Below are 20,500 nucleotides of genomic sequence, written 5' to 3' on the forward strand. Positions count from 1 at the left end.
TGAGCACACTGGAGGCCTATTGTAGTGCCGTGCTCTCTTTCCACCTCCAAATAGCTAATTTGGAACAATTCACACTTCAGATTTGGAACCTCCTGGTGTGTGTAACTCAGCACTATGGCAGGCTGTTTATTGCTGACTGAGTTACTGGGATCAGGAGTGAGATTAATCATTGACATAGTGTCACTATTTGTTCCTTGTTATGGGTTTGTATTTAAGAGCAATACTTAATGCTGTGTCAACACAAGGTCTACAATGTAATGAGTTCGATACAAATTTTCATTTTAGCCTAAGCTGCTAGTTAAGGCTTCATTTTAGTCTTAAATCAATAGTTACATTAAGTAGTTTTTGTTACTTTTGGTTCCATCAATATTGAAGGAAAAGGATCAAGAAAATTGTTAATATTTTACATTTGAAACACTGAATGTAGAGTAAATTAAAAATTGGAAGATTTGAAGACTTTAATGAAGGCAGGGTGAAAAATAGAAAGGGAAAGTAAAAATTAAGAATATAATTTGTCAAGATTGTTGTCTTTCACACATTAAAATGTGTATTCTGTGTCTTTGCAAGTTACCTCACTAATAAGTCCTATAGAGTCCGCTTATCTTGAAATGTGCATGTTTCATAAATAATTTTCTTCATAATTCTAGCTGTCAATCTTGGTCCATCCAGACAAAAATCAAGATGATCCTGATAGAGCACAAAAGGCTTTTGAAGGTAAGTCAATGGAATCATGGAAGAAATAAAACTGACTGCAATGGTACGTTATAAAGATTCATTAACATTTTATGTTTAGAAAACTAAAGTTTAGCTGACAAGTTCATGATTAAAATGAGTGGACTGGTGGTATTCATTATACCTTAAAATTAATTTACTGACAGCATTTATTTGGTTGAACTCAGTGAAGGATTGCATGCTTAGTGTCCATGGGTCAGGCTGTTTAGTAACTCTTCCTGCAAGTATTCACATGTGGATGTCATGTTGAGCCAGCAATTTAACTTGAATGCAATCCTCTGCCATTTCCAATAGTCTGCGATATTATGAACGTTGATTAATAAATAATGACCATTTGTAGAATGCCCATCTTTTAATGACCTGTAACTTAGCAAGGCGTCAATGCATTCAACAAAGGAGAAATAGGGAAAAGTGAAAACTCAGCAAGAAAGAGAAAAATAAGAAATTAAGCTTCTGTGTTGACTTAATCAATGAAGGCGCCACTTATATGGAAGTACACAGATAACAAGAAATTCAGCACAACTGGTGTTAACTGATGCATGTACTTGACATGTCAGAGGAGGTGATGGTCTGGTGGTATTATCACTAGACTATTAATTCAGAAACCTAGCTAATTTTCTGGGACCCGGGTTCAAATGCCACTTCAACATATGGTGGAATTTAAATTCAAAACAAAATCTGGAATCAAGAATCTACTAATGACTGTGAAACCATTGTCAATTGTCCTTCAGGGAGAGAAATCTGCCATCCTCACCTGGTTTGGCTGCCATCTGACTCCAGATCCACAGCACTCTCAAATTGCCCTCTGAAATGGCCTGGCCAGCCACTCAGTTGTATCTATGGTTTGTACGAAGTCTCAAAGAAATGAAACTAGATAGACCCTCTTGGTATCGATCTAAGCACTGGAAAAGACAGTGACAGAAACAGCCCTGTGACCCTGCAAAGTCCTTTTTGCTGACATTTTGGGGGAAACTGAAGACTGGAGATCAGAGTCAAGAGTGTGGTGTTGGAAGAGCACAGCCAGTCAGGCAGCTTCCGAGGAGCAGACGAATCTATGTTTCGGGCATGAGCCCTTCATCAAGAAGTGGGGGATGCCAGTATGAAAATTGGGAGCGTTGTTTCACTGGACTACTGAAGCAACAGCCTGATATAATCAACCCTTACAAACAATGTTTCCGATGCCACCATCACTATTGCTCCTAGACTCAATGCTCTGTCCAACGCTGGCAAACATGCTAATCGCCTTCTTCACCATGTCAACCTGTGATGCCACTTTGGAGGAACTGTGTACCTGAGCCCTTAGGTTTCTGTTCAACAACACTCCTTAGGGGCCTACCATTGACTGTACAAGTTTTGCCGTGATTTGCCATGCCAAATCACATTTATCTGAATTAAACTCCATATGCCAATCCTCAGCCCATTGGCACAGCTCACCAACATCCTGTCTAATCTTAGATAACCTTCACTGTCCACAAACCTCCTACCCACGCTGCCTCTGTTCTCATGCAAATCGTTAATGACAAAACACAGTGGACGCAGCACCAATCCTTGAGGAAAACCACTGGTCAAAGTGATCCCAGAATCAATGGATCAGATTTAAGTTCTGCAGATCTGCCACATCCAGTCGTGACTGGAGGTCGACCATTAACCAACTCACTGGAGGAGGAGGCTCCACAAATATCCCTATCCTCAATCATTGAAGAGCTCAACACAAAGCAAAAGACAAAGCCGAAGCATTTGCAGCAATCTTCAGACAGAAGTGCTGAGTGGATCATCCATTGCATCCTCCTACAGGACAATCTGCAACCTCATGGCCTGGCATATTTCCCCCATTCAACCATTACCATGAAGCCAGGGCATCGGCCTGGTTCAATGGATTTTGCAGGAGGGTGTGAAAGGAGCAGCACCAGGCATACCGAAAAGTGAGGTGTCACCTGACAGTTAGATGTCAATGTGGGAAAATTGCCTAGGTATGCCCTATATGTAAGAAGCAGGAGAAATCCAACCAATTACTGTCCCATCAGTCTACTTCTAATCATTGATGATGAACATAGAACAGTACAGCACAGTGCATGCCCTTTGGCCCTTGATGTACTGGCCTTTTATCCTAGTCTAAGATCAGGCTAACCTATATACCCTTCATTGTACTGTCTTCCATGTGCCTATCCAAGAGTGGCTTAAATGTTTGTAATGTATCTGACTCTCCTGCCACTGCCAGCAGTGCATTCCATGCACCCACCACTCTGTAGAGTATCTATCTCTGACATCTCCCTTAAACCTTTCTCCCATTACCTTAAAATTATGACTCCTTATGATAGCTATTTCTGCTTTGGGAATAAGTCTCTGGCGATCCACTCTTTCTATGCCTCTCAATATCTTGTACACCTCTATCAGGTCACCTTTCATCCTTCTTCGCTCCAATAAGAAAAGCCCTAGCTCCCTCAACCTTTCTTCATAAAACATGCCCTCCAGTTCAGGCAGCATCCTTGTAACACTCCAATGCACCCTCTCTAAAGCTGCCACCTCTTTCATATAATGAGGTGACCAGAACTGAACAATATTCCAAGTATTGTCTAACCAGGGCTGTATAGAGCTGCAGCGTAACCTCGCAGCTCTTAAACTTGATCCCCTGCTCATGAAAGCCAGCATGCCATATGCCGCCTTAAGATCCCTATCAACTTGGGTGGCAACTTTGAGGGATCGATGGGCATGAACCCTAAGATCTCTGTTTCTCCATAGTGCTACGAATCCTGCCTTTAACCCTGTATTCTGCATTCAAATTTGACCTTCCAAAGTGAATGACTTCTCACTTTTCCACGCTGAACTCCATCTGTCACTTGTCAGTCCAGTTCTGCATCCTGTCAATGTCCTGTTGCAACCTACAACAGTCCTCCACACTATCCACAACTCCACCAACCTTTGTGTCATTGGCAAACTAACCCACCCTTCCATTTCTCATCCAAGTCATGTATAAAAATCACAAAGAGGAGAGGTCCCAGAACTGATCCCTGCAGAACACTTCTGGTCACCAAGCTCCAGGCTGAATACTTTCCATCTACCTCCACCCTTTGTCTTCTATGGGCCAGTCAATTCTCTATCTAGACAGCCAGATTTCCCTGTATCCCACGCCTCCTTATCAAATGCCTTGCTGAAATCCATGTACACCACATCCACAATTGTACTTTCATCACTGTTTTTTCACATCCTCAAAGAATTCAGTGAGGTTTGTGAGACAGGACCTGCCCCTCTCAAAGCCATACTGACTATCTCTAATCAAACTATGGTTTTCCAAGTACCATAAATCCTGTCTCTCAGAATCCTCTCCTATACTTTGCCCAACACTAACGCAAGACTGACTGACTGGTTTGTAATTCCCAGGATTATCCCTATTCTCTTTCTTGAACAAGGGGATAACATTTCCCACCCTCCAATCATCTGGTACTATTTCAGTGGACAGTGAAGATGCAAAGATCATCGCCAAAGGCACAGCAATCTCTTCCTTTGCTTCCTGTAGTAACCTACTTCAGTTGTCGGTGAAGTGTTGGAAAAGGTTATAAGAGAGGATTTATAATTATCTAGAAAAGAATAATTTGATTAGGGATAGTCAGCACGGTTTTGTGAAGGGTAGGTCGTGCCTCGCAAACCTTATTGAGTTCTTTGACAAGGTGACCAAACAGGTAGATGAAAGTAAACCAGTTGATGTGGTGTATATGGATTTCAGCAAGGCGTTCGATAAGGTTCCCCATAGTAGGCTATTGTACAAAATGTGGAGGAATGGGATTGTGGGAGATATAGCAATTTGGATCAGTATTTGGCTTGCTGAAAGAAGACAGAGGGTGGTGGTTGATGGGAAAAGTTCATCCTAGAGCCCAATTACCAGTGGTGTACAGCAAGGATCGGTGTTGGGTCCACTGCTGTTAGTCATCTTTATAAATGACCTGGATGAGGGCGTAGAAGGGTGGGTTAGCAAATTTGCAGACAGCACTTAAGGTCGCTGGAGTTGTGGATAGTGATGAAGGATATTGTAGGTTACAGAGAGACATAGATAAGCTGCAGAGCTGGACTGAGAGGTGGCAAATGGAGTTTAATGTGGACAAGTGTGAGGTGATTCACTTTGGTCGGAGTAACCGGAATGCAAAGTACTGGGCTAATGGTAAGATTCTTGGTAGTGTAGATGAGCAGAGAGATCTCAGTGTCCAGGTATACAGATCCTTGAAAGTTGCCACCCAGGTTGACAGGGTTGTTAAGAAGGCATACAGTGTTTTCGCTTTTATTAATAGAGGGATAGAGTTCCAGAACTACGAGGTTATGCTACAGCTGTACAAAACTCTGGTGTGACCGCGCATGGAGTATTGTGTACACTTCTGGTCACTGTGTTAGAAGAAGGATGTGGAAGCTTTGGAATGGGTGCAGAGGAGATTTACTAGGATGTTGCCTGGTATGGAGGGAAGGTCTTACGAGGAAAGGCTGAGGGACTTGAGGCTGTTTTCGTTAGAGAGAGAAGGTTGAGAGGTGACTTAATAGAGACATATAAGATAATCAGGGTTAGATAGGGTGGACAGGGAGAGCCTTTTTCTAAGTATGGTGACGGCAAGCACGATAGTGCATAGCTTTAATAGATATAGGACAGATATCAGAGGTAGTTTCTTTACTCAGAGTAGCAAGGGTATGGAATGCTTTGCCTGAAATGGTAGTAGATTCGCCAACTTTTAAGTACATTTAAGTCGTCATTGGACAAGTATATGGACGTACATGGAATAGTGTAGGTTAGATGGGCTTCAGATTGGTTTGACAGGTCGGCGCAACATCAAGGGCCGAAGGGCCTGTACTGTAATGTTCTATGATATATCCCATCTGTGCCAGGGTATCCTCTATTTGTCGTCATGTTTTTCAAAATTTTAAGCACATCCTACTTCCTCACGTCAACCTGTTCTAGCATATCATCTGGTTCATGCTGTCCTCAAACATCAAGGTCCCTCTCAGTCATGGATACTGAAGCAAAGGACCTCCCCTACTTCCTCCAACTCCAGACGCAAGTTCCCTCCACTATCCATGATTGGGCCTCCTCTTACTCTGGCCATCATCTTGTTCCTCATATAAGTGTAGAACACCTTAGGGTTTTCCTTAATTCTACCCGCTAAAGGTTTGCCCCGTTCTAGCTCTCCTAAGTCCATGTCAGTTCCTTCCTGGCTACCTTTAACCCTGTAAAGCCCTACCTCATCCTTGCCTCCTCAACCTTAAGTAAGCTTCCTTCCTCTTGACTAGGTGTTCCACATCCCTTGTCACCCAAGGTTCTTTCAACTTACCATCGCTTCCTTGCCTCAGTGGGACAAACCTGTCCCAGTGCCATCAGCAAGTGCTTCTTAAACAACCTCCACATTGCTGTCGTGCATTTCCTGGAGAACATCTGTTCCCAATTTAGGCACCTCTGTTCCTGCCTAATAGCATTGTAATTCCCCCTTCCCCAATTAAATAGTTTCCCATAGCATCTGCTTCTATCCCTTTCCATGAGCATAGTAAAGGTCAGGGAGTTGTGATCACTGTCACGGAAATGCTCTCCCACCTAGAAATCTGGCACGTGGCATGGTTCATTGCCAAGCACCAAATCCAATATGGCCTCATGTCTCGTTGGCCTATCTACATTTGGCGTTCGGGGACCTTCATGGAGACACCTGACAAAAACTGCTCTATCCAAACTATTTGAACTAAGTTAGTTCCACTCGATATTAGGGAAGTTAAAGTCGTCCTTGAGAACAATCCTATTAGTTCTGCACCTTTCCAAAATCTGCCTCCCAATCTGCTCCTCTGTGTCTCTGTTGCTATTGGGGGGGGGAGGGGGCCCTGTAGAAAACTCCCAATAAAGTAACTGCTCCTTCTGTGTTTCTGGCTTCTACCCATAATGACTCTGCAGACAAACCCTGCTCTATGATCTCCCTTTCTGCAGCTCTGATACTATCCCTGATTAACAATGCTATTCCTCCACCTCTGTAACCTTTCCTTCCTGCCCATTCCTTTTGGAACATCTAAATCCTGGAACATTCAACAACCATTCCTGCCCCTGTGATATCGTCAAGTCTCCGTAATGGCCACAACATCATTATTCCACGTACTGATCCCTTGCTGTCAGTTTGTCACCGTTATTCCTGATACTGCTTGCATTAAAGTAGACACTTCAACCCATCACACTGACTGCATGAAAAGTGTCATAAACAGTCCTATCAAGCAGTGCCTGCTCAGCAATAATCTGCTCAGTGACTCCAATTTTGGATCCTCCAGGGCCACTTAGCTCCTGACCTCATTGCAGCCTTGCTTCAAATGTGGACAAAAGACTTAAATTCCAGAGGTGAGACCAGAGTGACAGCCCCTGTCATCAAGGATATGTTCGACCAAGTATGGTATCAACGAGCCCTCAAGAAACTGGAATCAGTGGGTATCAGGGCCAAACTGTGTGCTGGTTGGAATCATACCTGGCACAAAGGAAGATGTGGTGGTTGTTGCAGATTAGTCATCTCAGCTCCAGGACATCTCTGCAGGAATTCTTCAGGATAGTGTTTAAAGCCCATCTTCAACTGCTTCATCAATGACTGCCCATTTATCATAAGGTCAGAAGTAGAGATGTTCGCCAACGATTGCACAATGTTGAACACCTTTTGTGATTCCTCAGATATTGAAGCAGTCCAGGTTCAAATGCAGCAAGATCTGGGCTGTATCCAGGCTTGGGCTGGCAAGTGGTAAGTTACGCCTGTGCCACACAAGTGCCAGGCAATGACCATCACCAATAAGAAACAATCTAACCACTGACCCTTGGCATTCAGTGTTGTTATCATCACTGAGTCCCTCGTTATCCATATCTATGGGATTACCATTGTCCAGAGACTAAACCAGAATCATTAACAAGAGCACATCAGATGCTTGGAATACTGTAGTGAGTAACTCACCACCTGACTCGACAGGTCCTGTCCATCATCTACAAGGCACAAGTCAGGAGTGTGGTGGAATACTCACCATTTACGTAATGGTACAGCTCCAACATCACTCAAGAAGCTTAAAACCATCCAGGACAAAGCCACCTGTTTGTTCGGTACCACATCCACAAGGATCCACTTTCTTCCCCCACCAATGCTCAGTAGTAGCAGTGTGTGCTATCCACAAGCTCACTGCAGAAATTCACCAGAGTTCTTCAGACAGCCCCTTCCAAACCCACGACCACTTCTATCTGGAAGGACAAAGGCAGACGATACATGGAAATACCACCACATGCAAGGCTCCTTCCAAGCCACTCGCCATCCTGACTTGGAAATATAATTCCCTTCCTTCGCTGTTGCTGGGTCAAAATCCTGGAATTCCCTACCCACAGCAGGTGGACTGCAGCGATTCAAAAAGGCAGCTCACCACCACCTCAAGGGCAATTCGGGATGGGCAATAAGTTCTGGCCAACCAGCGATGCTCTCATCTGCTGAATGAATTAATAAAAACTGCCTCCACTCATCTCTCCTTGCTATACTTGCTATATTTCGTCACTCGTGTATTTTTCCATATGCCCCTAACTTGGTGTTTGCTGTTAAGTAAGTTGAGTTGATAAATAAAAGTAACTATGGGTGAGTGGGTTGTTTTGGTTTCTAAATGAGCAATGGCTACTCATCATCTGAACACATCTGGAGACAGAGAAAGTGCAGTGTCAAAGCATCCCAACCAATGCTTTGATGCATATTGTTTTCAATCTGGAACCACCTTGACTATGTGGCTGGGTAACACATTGATGTTAGGTAAAAACAATGACAGAGATGCTGGAAACCAGATTCTGGATTCGTGGTGCTGGAAGAGCACAGCAGTTCAGGCAGCATCCGAGGTGCAGTACTGCTGTGCTCTTCTAGCACCACTAATCCAGAACACGTTGATGTTCTCTGTGGGGGTGGGAATGTACCTTTGACTTAGGAAGTGATATCTTTGTAATAAGTGCGATTAAATTCTAACTCTTATTGCTTCTCAATAGCTGTTGACAAAGCTTACAAGATGTTATTGGAGCCAGAACAGAAAAAACGTGCTATCGATGTGATACAAGCCGCTAAAGAAACGATAGAACACAATGTGAGCAATTATCTTAATCATTTGGGCTTGATCCTGAACATTTCTCAGTTGGTGTCCTTCTCTGCTGACAATACTTTGAAATTCCTATGCCTATAACTATGTCTAAGCATAGAAAAATTGGATTTGTGTGTGCCTTTCCTTCCTGTTTTTAGGTAAATTGTAATGTTTTGTTGATATGAGCAAATATCTACAATGAATTATGTTTTCAATCAGTTTTTAAAAGCCTTACAGACTATGTATCAATGAAACCTATTTTGTTAATTGTTAATGAATTTAAAGCTTCGCGTGTTCTTTTGTAAGTAAGTATAAACCTATGTGCCACCTCAATTTTAAATAACACATTCAGCATGTCCTAAATCATGTAAAATTTAAATGTTCTCATTTATGGATGGCACAAAGAGCTTCAGCCTCTTATTGTTGTAGAACCTAATATTATCCAAATTGTGGGCGGCACGGTGGCACAGTGGTTAGCACTGCTGCCTCACAGCACCAAAGACCTGGGTTCAATTCCCCGCCTCAGGCGACTGTCTGTGTGGAGTTTGCACATTCTCCCCATGTCTGCGTGGGTTTCCTCCGGGTGCTCCGGTTTCCTCCCACAGTCTAAAAATGTGCAGGTTAGGTGAATTGACCATGCTAAATTGCCCATAGTGTTAGGTGAAGGGGTAAATGTAGGGGAATGGGTCTGGGTGGGTTGCGCTTCGGCGGGTCGGTGTGGACTTGTTGGGTTGAAGGGCCTGTTTCCACACTGTAAGTAATCTAAATCCTCTAATTTGAGATGCCATGGTGGCTCAGTGGTTAGCATTGCTCCCTCTAAGCACCAGGGTTAGATTCCAGGCTTGGGAGGCTGTGTCTCTGTAGGGTTTGCACATTCTCCCTGTGTTTGTGTGGGTTTCTGCTGGATGCTCTGGTTTCCTCCATCAGTCCAATGATGTGCAGGTTAGGTGGATTAATGAGTTATAGGGATAGGGTAGGGGGCGGGGGGCTGAGGCTGTGCCTGGATGTGATGCTCAGTGCAGAGTCGATGGGCCAAATGGCTTCTTTCTGCACAGTAGGGATTCCTTGAGCTGGAAAAGTGCAGCAGGTCAGGCAGCATCCAAGGAGCAGGAGAATCAACGTTTCGGGCATAAGCGCTGCTTCTTTGCCCGAAATGTCGATTCTCCTGCTCCTTGGATGCTGCCTTACCTGCTGCGCTTTTTCAGCTCTGATCTCCAGCATCTGCAGTCCTCACTCCCTCCTGGCTTGGAGGTTGAGTAGATTCGGCCTGTACTCATTGGAATGTAGAAGCATGTGAGTTGACCTTATTGAAACATACATAATTCCAGGGGGATTTGACAATGTAGAGGTAGAAAGTTTGCTTCCCCTTGTACGAGAGTGTAAGAGGACATAATCTTAGAATAAGGGGGATCCACATTGAAAACAAAATGAGGAGAAAATTCTCCTCAGAGGATAGACTTTCAAACAGTAAGAGAATCAAGTGTTAAAGCAGGAAAGTGGAGTTTCGGTGATTATCTTTGGGGAGAGCGTGAAGATAAAATCCAATACCAGGGTCCTGTGCTTAAACCAGGGAAATTACAATAGAATGAGGGAGGACTTGGCTAAAGTAGACTGGAAACAAAGATTTTATGGTGGGACAGTTGGCGAGCAGTGTAGGACTTTCAAAGCAATCTTTCAAAGTGCTCAGCAAAAGTATATCCCAGTGAAAAGGAAGGACTGTAAGAAAAGGGGTAAACTGCCAAGGGTGTCTAAGGAAATAAAGGAGGCTAACAAATTGAAAAAGAAGGCGTACAAAGTGGCTGAGAACAGCAGGGAACTTGAAGATTGGGACAACTTTAATGGTCAGCAGAAAGCCACAAAAAGAGCTATAAAGGAAAGTAAGATAGAACATGAGAAAAAACCTAGCTCAGAATATAAAGACATCAAAAGTTTCTATAAATATATACAACGAAAAAGAGTGGCTAAGTAAACATTGGTCATTTAGAGGATGAGAAGAGTCACTTAGTCATGGAATATGAGGAAATGGCATGCAGTTTGTATCAGTGTTCACAGTGGAGGACACTAATAAGATGCCAGTAAAGAGATGAAGGTAGGTGAGGATCTGGAAACAATCATTATCATAGAAGAGGTAGTGTTGGGCAAGCTAATGGCGCTAAGACTTGACAAGTCTCCTGCCTCTGATGGAATGTGTCCCAGGGTACCAAAAGAGATGGCTGGAGAATTAGCAAGTGTACTGGTGGTAATTTTCCAAACTTCGCTGGACTCTGGGGCAGTCCCAGCAGATTGGAAAACAGGAATTGTGATGCCACTGTTTAAAAAAGGACGTAGAGAAGTGGTGGGGGATTATAGACCAGTTAGCTTAACCTCTGTAGTGGGGAAGATGCTTGAGTCTATTATCAAGGAAGAAATAGCAGGGCATCGTGGTAGAAATTGTCCTTTTGGGCAGATGCAGCATAGGTTCATGAAGGGCAGATCATGCTTAACAAATCTTTTACCATGTACTGCAATTATTCACAATTTATATAGATGATTTGACGTTGGGGACCATGCGTAGTATGTCAGAGTTTACAGATGACACTAAGATGAGTGGGAGAGCAAAATGTGCAGAGGACTGTGAAACTTTGTAGAGGAACATAGATACTTTGAGTGGGCAAAGGTCTGGCAGATGGATAACAATGTTAATAAATGCAAACTCATCCATTTTGGTAGGAGTAACATTAAAATGATTATTACTTGACTGATAAAAAGTTGCAGTATATTGCTGTGCAGAGGGACCTGGGTGTCTTTGTGCATGAATCACAGAGGGTTGGTCTGCGGGTACAAGTAATTAGGAAGGCAAATGGAATTTTGACCTTCATTGCTGAAGGGATTGAGTTTAAAATCAGGGAGGTTATGTTGCAGCTGTATAGGATGCTGGTGAGGCCACTCCTGGATTACTGCATATAGTTTTGGTCTCCTTACTTGAGAAAGGATGTACTGGAAGGGGTGCAGAGGAGGTTCACTAGGTTGATTCCAGAGTTGAGGGGGTTGGCTTATGAGGAGAGACTGAGAAACTGGGAATCTATAAGAATGGGGAGGCATCTTATAGAAACATATAACATTATGAAGGGAATAGATAAAAGTAGAGAGGATGTTTCCACTGGCAGATGAAACTCTGGCAAGAGGGCATAGCCTCAAAATTAGGGGGACCAGATTTAGGACTCAATTGAGAAGGAACTTCTTCACCCAGAGGGTTGTAAATCTAAGGAATTCCCTGCCCAGTGAAATAGTTGAAGCTACTTCAGTAAATGTTTTTAAAGTTGAGAGAGTTTTTTTTAAACATAAAAGAATTAAGGGATACGGTGAGAGCACGGATAAGGGCAGCTGAGTCCACAAAAAGATCAGCCGTGATCCTATTGAATGGCTAGACGGCCTACTCCTGCTCCTAGTTCTTGTCAGATCAGCCATGATCTCACTGAAATGCAGAGCAGACTTGATTAATTGAGTGGCCGCCTTCTGCTCTTGCCACCTATGGTCTTATGTTTTCATTATGTGCAGATCTATCAATTCTCCATCCAAATGACAGTCAAGCCCAATGGTAGTTACAGAATATATCCTTCCAAAACACCTTCGAGTAAAACTTTGAACAAAATGCAAGTTGTCACATATATTGGTAATGGTGGAAGTACTTTGAAATATAACTCTGTGGGACACCCGTTAATGCGTGCAGGCTGAAATGCAGCTTTTTTCTCACACCATACCATAAGTTTAGTGTCGACATTGAGGTGGAGAGTTCCTAATGGCCATTTACTTGTAATTCTTCATATGTAAGTTCAGAATGACGGGGTGCTGCTTTGTTAAACGTTGTAGAATAGAGTTAATTTTAAAAGATGGATAAATATTTTGTTTTTTCTATATGCTGTGCAACATTATCTACTGTTTCCTGATCTTTAGTTTCTAGGTCAATACGTAACTGGTTGAAGTAAAATGCCAGTGTTAGCATCCAGAGTGTCCATTTAAAATGTGCAACTGTTAATTTAAAGTCATATTTTGCTTGAAGAAAGATTCAAATTATCCAACAGTTAGGATCAAGCAATTTTTCTAAAACTATTTGCTCAAGTTTCAATTGAAATTAATGTAAATTGAATAAAATAATTAGATGGAAATTAGGGATGAGTGGGTTTAATATGCTGTCCAATATTAGCTATGATACATTAATTTAGTATTAAGAGTACAGTATAAATCTGAAAAATTACTATAAATGTAACTTATACCAATTTTTAAGAAAGGAACTTCAGATTTATGATCTTACACTCTTTGATCTCCTAAACATTGACTATAATAGTGAACATAACATAAAAGATGCTGTGACTCAATTTTTATTTCAAAAATGTATTTATTATGGTCCTGTCTATTTAATTAGACTTTGAGTCTTGGCCCATTTTGAAAGCTGCAATTCTTATTCATGAGATAGAAACAACAAATGCAAAAGGAGGAGATTATTGCTTCAGGAAGGGAAAAGCCTTGTCTGTTTTAGATCTGTAAAAACACAACCATCAGAAGATGAGTGAGTCAGGGGTAGGTATGATGGTCTTCATGATCAAATGACCTGCCAGTACCTAGGTCCAGATCCTAGAGAAGATGACCATTTTATTAATGTAAACTAACTGGTGCCCACCGAATCATTTGGAGCAGGGGCTGGCACCAACAAAAAATGAGATAAAGAAGAGAAAAATCGTTGTGTATTTGTGATGAGGACTTGTGTTCATTTCTCTTTTAACAGTCAGCAATTCTCTGCACTACCCCTAGGTAGCTCTGTTGTATCATCTATAAAACTTGGTTATACAAAATCAAACTGGTAACATTATCTGGTGGTCCTTCAGTTACATTGCTTTTCTTGGTGCTGTCAGAAATATCCAAGGACTATTTTGTGGCTTTAAATTGTTGACCTTGAACCAAGCCATTTTTTCTCTTAACTTCAGTTCACAGACATTTGTTAAAAATTGGTTATCAAAATTGGAGGTTGAGTGCAGTTGGTTGACCTGTGGAATTTTCCTTTACTTTCAGCAGACAATCCTTTTTTATCTGTTTTCTTGCATAACCTTATTACCACCTAGAGCAATGAGGAGTCTTTTACTCTGTTGTTGACACTACTCTGTGGTAAATCTGTTCAAAGATGTAGAACAGGATGTTAGATTATATTTTTAATTGCCGAGTTGGAGATGCCCATTTAGCATCCCAGCTGGGAACTGATATTCATCTCTCTCATTTTTGGCGCATGTAAATGTCAAATCTTGATAGATCCTGGAGCCTGTTGCCTTCTGTTTGGTGGTCCAAGAACCAGCAAGTTCCCTTTCAACCTGACATACAGGCAGCATCAAGTGTAGTTACTATTAACTATTTATGAATTTAGTCCTGTCGAAATATGCCCACAGAGCTTTCCCTTATGTATAATTTTTGCATTAGGCTCCAAGCAGAATTACAATATTTCCTCCTCTTTTTCACCTCATCCCTTGTAGATGTTGATCCCTGCTGCAGAAACCAGTGGACACCAGTTACCATACAATCTGGTATCACAATCAATGAAATAAAAACACATGCAAATATAAGCACACGCATTATCTCCCCCTCAAAATATCAACAATTTATATATTTTTTCACTTACTTCCAGTACTTTGTGTTCCTAGTTGGACATGTTCTTACAATATGATTTGTCCATCCACCTATTCAGCTTTTCTGTCGCTATATTGCACATTTGTGTACTTTATAATTTACTATGCTTGTTAAGTTACCATACCCTGGATGAAGATAATTCTCTTCTGGATTCTGTGATTGTGAGTATAAAATGAAGGTTAATATTTCTGCATATGTTCTGTAACTTTCCTCTTCTGCTTATTTTATTGTTTTCTGAAAATTGGGTAGGTAGTAATCATCTGGTTCTTTGATTAGGTGGCCATTTTTAATACTTCAAACACCAAAACTCAGATACTGCTTCCAATTCACCTCTTACTGTTGTCTTTGCTGACATAAGTTGGTTTCTTCTCGCCATCAATGTGGTGAGTCCAGATTTCTTGTCCTTGCAACGTATTTGGGCGTTACAACTTCCTCCTCCCAAACCACACCCTGAACTCTTCTATCTGATCTATTGTTTGTTCATTTTATGTTTGTTCATTACTGTTTGTTCATTCCCACCACTGCTGCTATTTCAGCCATTGCAGATTAGATTAGGTTAGATTCCCTACAGTATGGAAACAGGGCCTTCGGCCCAACAAGTCCACACTGACCCTCCGAAGAGTAACCCACCCAGACTTATTCCCCAACCCTGTATTTACCCCTGACTTACCCCTGACTAATGCACCTAATATTATGGGCAATTTAGCATGGCCAATTCACCTGACCACATCTTTGGACTGTGGGAGGAAACCGGAGCACCCAGAGGAAACCCACGCAGACATGAGGAGAATGTGCACACTCTCACAGACAGTCACCCAAGGCTGGAATCGAACCCAGGTCCCTGGTGCTGTGAGGCAGCAGTGCTAATGACTGAGCCACCGTTCTGGCCCAGCTTCTATCACTTTTAATTCTTTCTGAACTCCCTTTGCCATGTACCAGTTTACCTATCTTTAAAAAACTTTAAAATCAGCATTTCTAAGCTAATATTCAGTCAGTTTTTTCTTGTGCTTTTCTGATATCCTTCATATTGCTGAAAAAAGCCCCTCATTTTGTTGAAGCCTTTTTGTTGCGCACTCGTCTGGGGAACTCTCAATTTGAGGGGACAACCAACATTATTGCTGTATGAGAAAAGAGTGTTGGCTGAAAAGTGCACTCTGGTGGAGGCATTGCTATGAAGAATGCACCAGTTAATGGTTGGATAGTAAACCCCCCAACTGTTTAAATTTTAAACCAGGCAGATAAACTCTGGTCAAGATACTGCCCCGAGAAGGGAGCCAGTTAGTGGCTGTCATCTATTTCAAGTTGAAATAAGCACACTCAGCATGCCTTTTTGTAAAATGGCCCTATGTAATAATTTATGTTGCTTTCATTATGTGCAAATGTATCACATGGCGAACCTAGAATTGGAGCACCATTTGCTGGATAATCCTGAGAATGTGGAGAATTATAATGACAACAGATTTTGGATTCTGTTAGGTTGTCAGTGTGAAACCCTCGTGTGTACTGGAAGCCAGATATGCCAATACACAGGAAAAGCATGGTCTTTGTAGACAGAACGCGTACATGTATTGCTGATTTCAACACAAAATAGGTGACAGCCGCTTACTGGTTCATTGGTCAAGGCATTGCCCTGAGAAATCCGATAAACTGCCTCATTTAAAATTTAAACAAAGGCAGCCAGTTAACTGTCAAACATCATTAATTGGTACATTTTCCGTGGCAACACCTCTACTGACCAGAATCCACTTATCAACCAGTTGATACCTCTTCTCAGACAGTATACATGTTGGCTTTCCCTCAAATGGCATTCATGAAAAATGTCCTGTTGACATGAAGATGAAAAGCTTCAACAAAATATATTTCAGGTCTCCTGTGATATCCATTGTTTTTCTCAGCCCTCTGTGTTTTGTGAAATCTTGTGGCATATTTTGCAGTGTTAAAGTGCACAAACCTGGACTGCTTGTGTCATCAGTTTCTTTAACTAGTATCTTTAATAGCCAAAACTAATATAGTAATTATGTGGCCTTCCTGCCTAAATACCTACTTAATCGATTTAGTGGTGGTCAAATTGTTTATCTTTACATATCACCCATATTCTGTCATGGTGAGTATTGTATAGGTCATTGACTATGTGTAGCACTTTCCAATAAATATCTTTGGATAGCAATTGATAAAATTTATCCGGAATGCCTTTTTATTTGCCTTTCTCCTACTTATTCTGGTGAAGTCACTGATAAATTGGTAACTGTTGGTCCAATTCTAAAAACTCACTACAGACAAGGTATTGAAGTGGATTGGTTCTGATTATATTGTATCAAGTGGTGCAATGTATTTAACTCCTGGGGAAATGTATAATATATAATTCACAAATGGGTCATTTGTATTGTATTCTAAAGGATTTTGATTCTTTAATGACTCTTAATTTTTTTCTCCTATTTTAGATGAAAGAAAAAAGAAAGGCATTGAAAAAGGAAGGAAAGTCACCTATTTTGGAAGAGGATGACCCTGAAATCGTAAGAGATCTAAGTTATAGCGCTGATGATTCTAGAGATGAACCTTATGGAGTGCGTGCTTTGCATTTCAACAGGGGAGAATACTTCACATGTTGGTAGAGTTTAAGGAATAGGATTAGGCACTAAAAAAGATTGAGCACCTTGGCAGCTCATATTGCGATAGTTGCTCTGTAATGGGCTTCTTGAGCGCCAGCCAAAGTGAGCAGCACACTGTAGCAAGCATTTATTTCTAACAATTTATCATTGAGGCAGACAGTTAAATGGTAGCCCAAATTTCTGTCTGCAGTTGTTTTTGTATTCCCATTTGTGAGAAGACCAAGTATGTATTTTTACTGAAATAGTTTGATTTAGAATTTTTTTCTGAAATGAATTTCAGGACTTCAATATGTTAGATATAAAATAACTCCATCAGGAAAGTTTGTGATTTAGCCAAATCTCTAAAGTGAGATGCCAAGGTAACATTTTGAAAAGTTTTTTCCATCTTTATAAATAAGTGTAAACATTATTAACAAGCAATAGTTTCAGGCAAGTTTATTTAAAGTTACATAAAGGATGACTTTCTGAAGTACGAAAAGCAAATCTTTGTACACAAAGGCAATAAATGGCTGGCTGCTGAATTTCAACTTGTTATGCCTTAAGCAGCCATTTGAGGATGCACTAGAGCAGGTTAGAGTCAACAGTAGACACTTTAAACCTTCCCAGTCAGATTGGGAACCCATTGTCTGAAGAACCTTGGGTCTCCCTCTACTGCATTAGCCTACTGCCTGCCAACTTAGCTGTCATATTACATTTTGGTACAGTACAACTTTTTGCACTATCAAGAAGGCATGCCCATGTGTTGATGAATATCATATGAACGGCATAAGAAATAGCAATAAGTTTTCTTAGTGTATTGAAATTTTTTAAGGGTACTTTAAAGAGAGTTCTGGTATATGCAAGAAGGCAGTACATCTCAGTTAATGAGGCTGTGACTAGAATGAGTAAAATAAGAGTTGAAATAAAAGTGTTAGGATTCACATGATGGGACGTAATTGCAGCTTTTGGTAAGGTACAGTACATATTCATCTGAGAAAATATAGATTTGGAAGTACTTGGCTGATCCAACTTTTCCTTTCATCAAAATAATATAGATTATGCAGTAATTGATGATACAGATATTAGTATTTGAAATTACCAAAGGATAAGTTGAAGCAGATTGCTCCCTGTAGATGAGTGACCAGAACAAAAAGAAAACTGGGGATGGAATCTGTGGAGAGAAATCAGAGTTAACGTTTCAGCTCGAGAGACCTTTCCTCAGAATTCAACCTGTTGCATTAACTTTGATTTCTCTCCACAGATGCTTCCAGATCTGCTGAGCTTTTCTAGCAATGTCTTTTTTTTTTGTTTCAGATTTACTGAGTCCGCAGTTCTTTTTGGTTTTTAAATAACTATGGATGCTGGAAATCAGAAATGGCACCAGAACCTGTTAGGAAAGCTTAGCAGGTCTGAAGAAGGGTCACTGGACCAAAGCGTTAACTTTGATTTCTCTCCACACATGGTGCCAGACCTGCTGAGATTTAACAATTTTTGATTTCGTATCTAGAATATTGAGTCAGCTACAAATTGTAAAAAGTATAGATTTGAAATTTACACAAAGTTGTGTGACTGTAGAATTTCACTTGATGAGTGACAATTTCCATCTCAGACAAAGTTCAACATTATATTATGGTCGTGGCTAGAGGAACTATTAGTTTGCAAGGTGGGTAAACACTAATACAATCTATTTGGGCCAAATGACCCGTTTTCACTTTGTGACATGTATTTATATCTCTACTGGCGATGACGATGAGGTATGAGAATATATTTTAACTATGACTCTTAGGAAGTGTGATTTGCACACTCCTTGTACGTTCCTGATTTTTATTGTTTGTGAGTAATTTTTCTGTCGAAGTCAAATCTTTAGCATTAGTAATTTTTCCCTGTAAGCAATATAGGCGCAGGAATATGCCGTTCAGCACCTTGAACCTGCTCTGCTATTTGGATAATAACTGAGCATCTACCTTCGCCATATTCCTGTGCTACCTTGTGACATGAGTAATCAGAAAGCTATAAATTTCTATCTTGAACTCAACGGTCGAGTTTTCCCAGTAAAACCTTCAATTACTTCCCATCATGTGAATCATAATAAAGGAAAGTGTTTTACTTCAGCTCTTATTTTACACAGGCTCATTTCTGTTTCTTGATTTTCATATTCAATGCTTCTGAAACCTGAAGCAGAGATTTCTGAAGATTCACTATTCTCTGAGTGAAGATGCCCCCTCACCTCTATCCGAAGTGATTTGCCTTTTATTCTGAAGTCTTTTTTGGTTCTAGACTCCGCAGTCAGGGGATACGTCCTTTCTGCATCTACTCTGTGCTCCCTTTAAAAATGTTATAAATTTCTTTGAGGTTAACTCTCAATCATCGAAATTCCAATGAATGCAAGCCAAGATTTCTCAGTTTCTCATTATAGGACAGTATAACAATTTCAGGAATTAGTCTGACGAATCTAATGCACACTTTATTTGGTAAGGATATCCTTTGTTTTGATAAAGGAAATAATGTGCTATACTTTAGGTATAGCCTCACTTGCGTTCTGCATAAGTAAAATATTAATTTCTCTTATACTCCGTCCTCCTGTGCTAAGGCTAAAAATTCACTTGCCTTCTGAATCACTTGTTGCACCTGCATACTAGCTTTCTTACTTATGAACAAGATTACCTAGGCCCATTAGTCATTATTCTCACCATTTAAGAAACAACACACCTATATTTCTACCAAATTAATAGTAACATTTTCTGTCCTATGACCAGTTTCTTGCTGATTTTAGTGTACTCAAGATCATGCCTATGGATGGAATGGTAAGCTTTAGAAATCCTAAGATGCCAACCACTCAACAGTTTGAAAGCTGAATTCATTTTTTTCTTGCTTTACTATTAATTTCTTATCTGGGTTTTCAATTTTATCATAGAACATTATAAGCGCAGTACAGACCCTGAAGCCCATCTAACCTGCACTATTCCATTCTCATCATATGCCCATCCAGTAACCATTTAAATGCCCGTAGAGTGGCGAGTCTGCAACTGTTGTAGACAGTGCGTTCCACACCCCTACTACTCTGAATAAAGAAACTACCTCTGACATCTGTCCTATTATCTATGACCCTTCAATTTGAAGCTATGCCCCCTGGTGCTAGTCATCGCCATCCTAGAAAAAAGGCTCTCACTGTCCATCCGATTTCACCCTTTGTTTATCTTATATTGTCGTCTTCTCAACAAGCCTGGTAGAAATTAATAATAATAGCATTCAAACACTTGGCACTTAATAAGAGGAATGTGTAAAGCTGGTCAACTTCTCTCTGGGGCTTGGATCAAACAATTAAGTCTCAGCTAAAATATCATGAAATAACTTGAGATCATGAGCTTTTTGACAAGCGTGTGTTTTATTCTGATGCAGTTAACCTCAGTGTTACTGAGGAGTGTACTGTATGTGAACAATAATGG

General features: G+C 40.9%; 1 protein-coding gene across 1 annotated transcript in view; it reads left to right on the plus strand.

Moving 5' to 3' along the window:
- dnajc8 (DnaJ (Hsp40) homolog, subfamily C, member 8) overlaps positions 1-20,500 on the plus strand; it is a 49,063-nt gene that overhangs the window by 18,902 nt on the left and 9,661 nt on the right. Inside the window, exons 4-6 of the mRNA XM_072548123.1 lie at positions 648-714; positions 8,726-8,820; positions 16,908-16,979. Coding sequence (XP_072404224.1) covers positions 648-714; positions 8,726-8,820; positions 16,908-16,979 — 234 coding nt within the window. The remainder of the gene's footprint in view (positions 1-647; positions 715-8,725; positions 8,821-16,907; positions 16,980-20,500) is intronic.

Source organism: Chiloscyllium punctatum, chromosome 27, assembly GCF_047496795.1.
Source record: "Chiloscyllium punctatum isolate Juve2018m chromosome 27, sChiPun1.3, whole genome shotgun sequence".
In the NCBI taxonomy this organism is placed as follows: domain Eukaryota; kingdom Metazoa; phylum Chordata; class Chondrichthyes; order Orectolobiformes; family Hemiscylliidae; genus Chiloscyllium; species Chiloscyllium punctatum.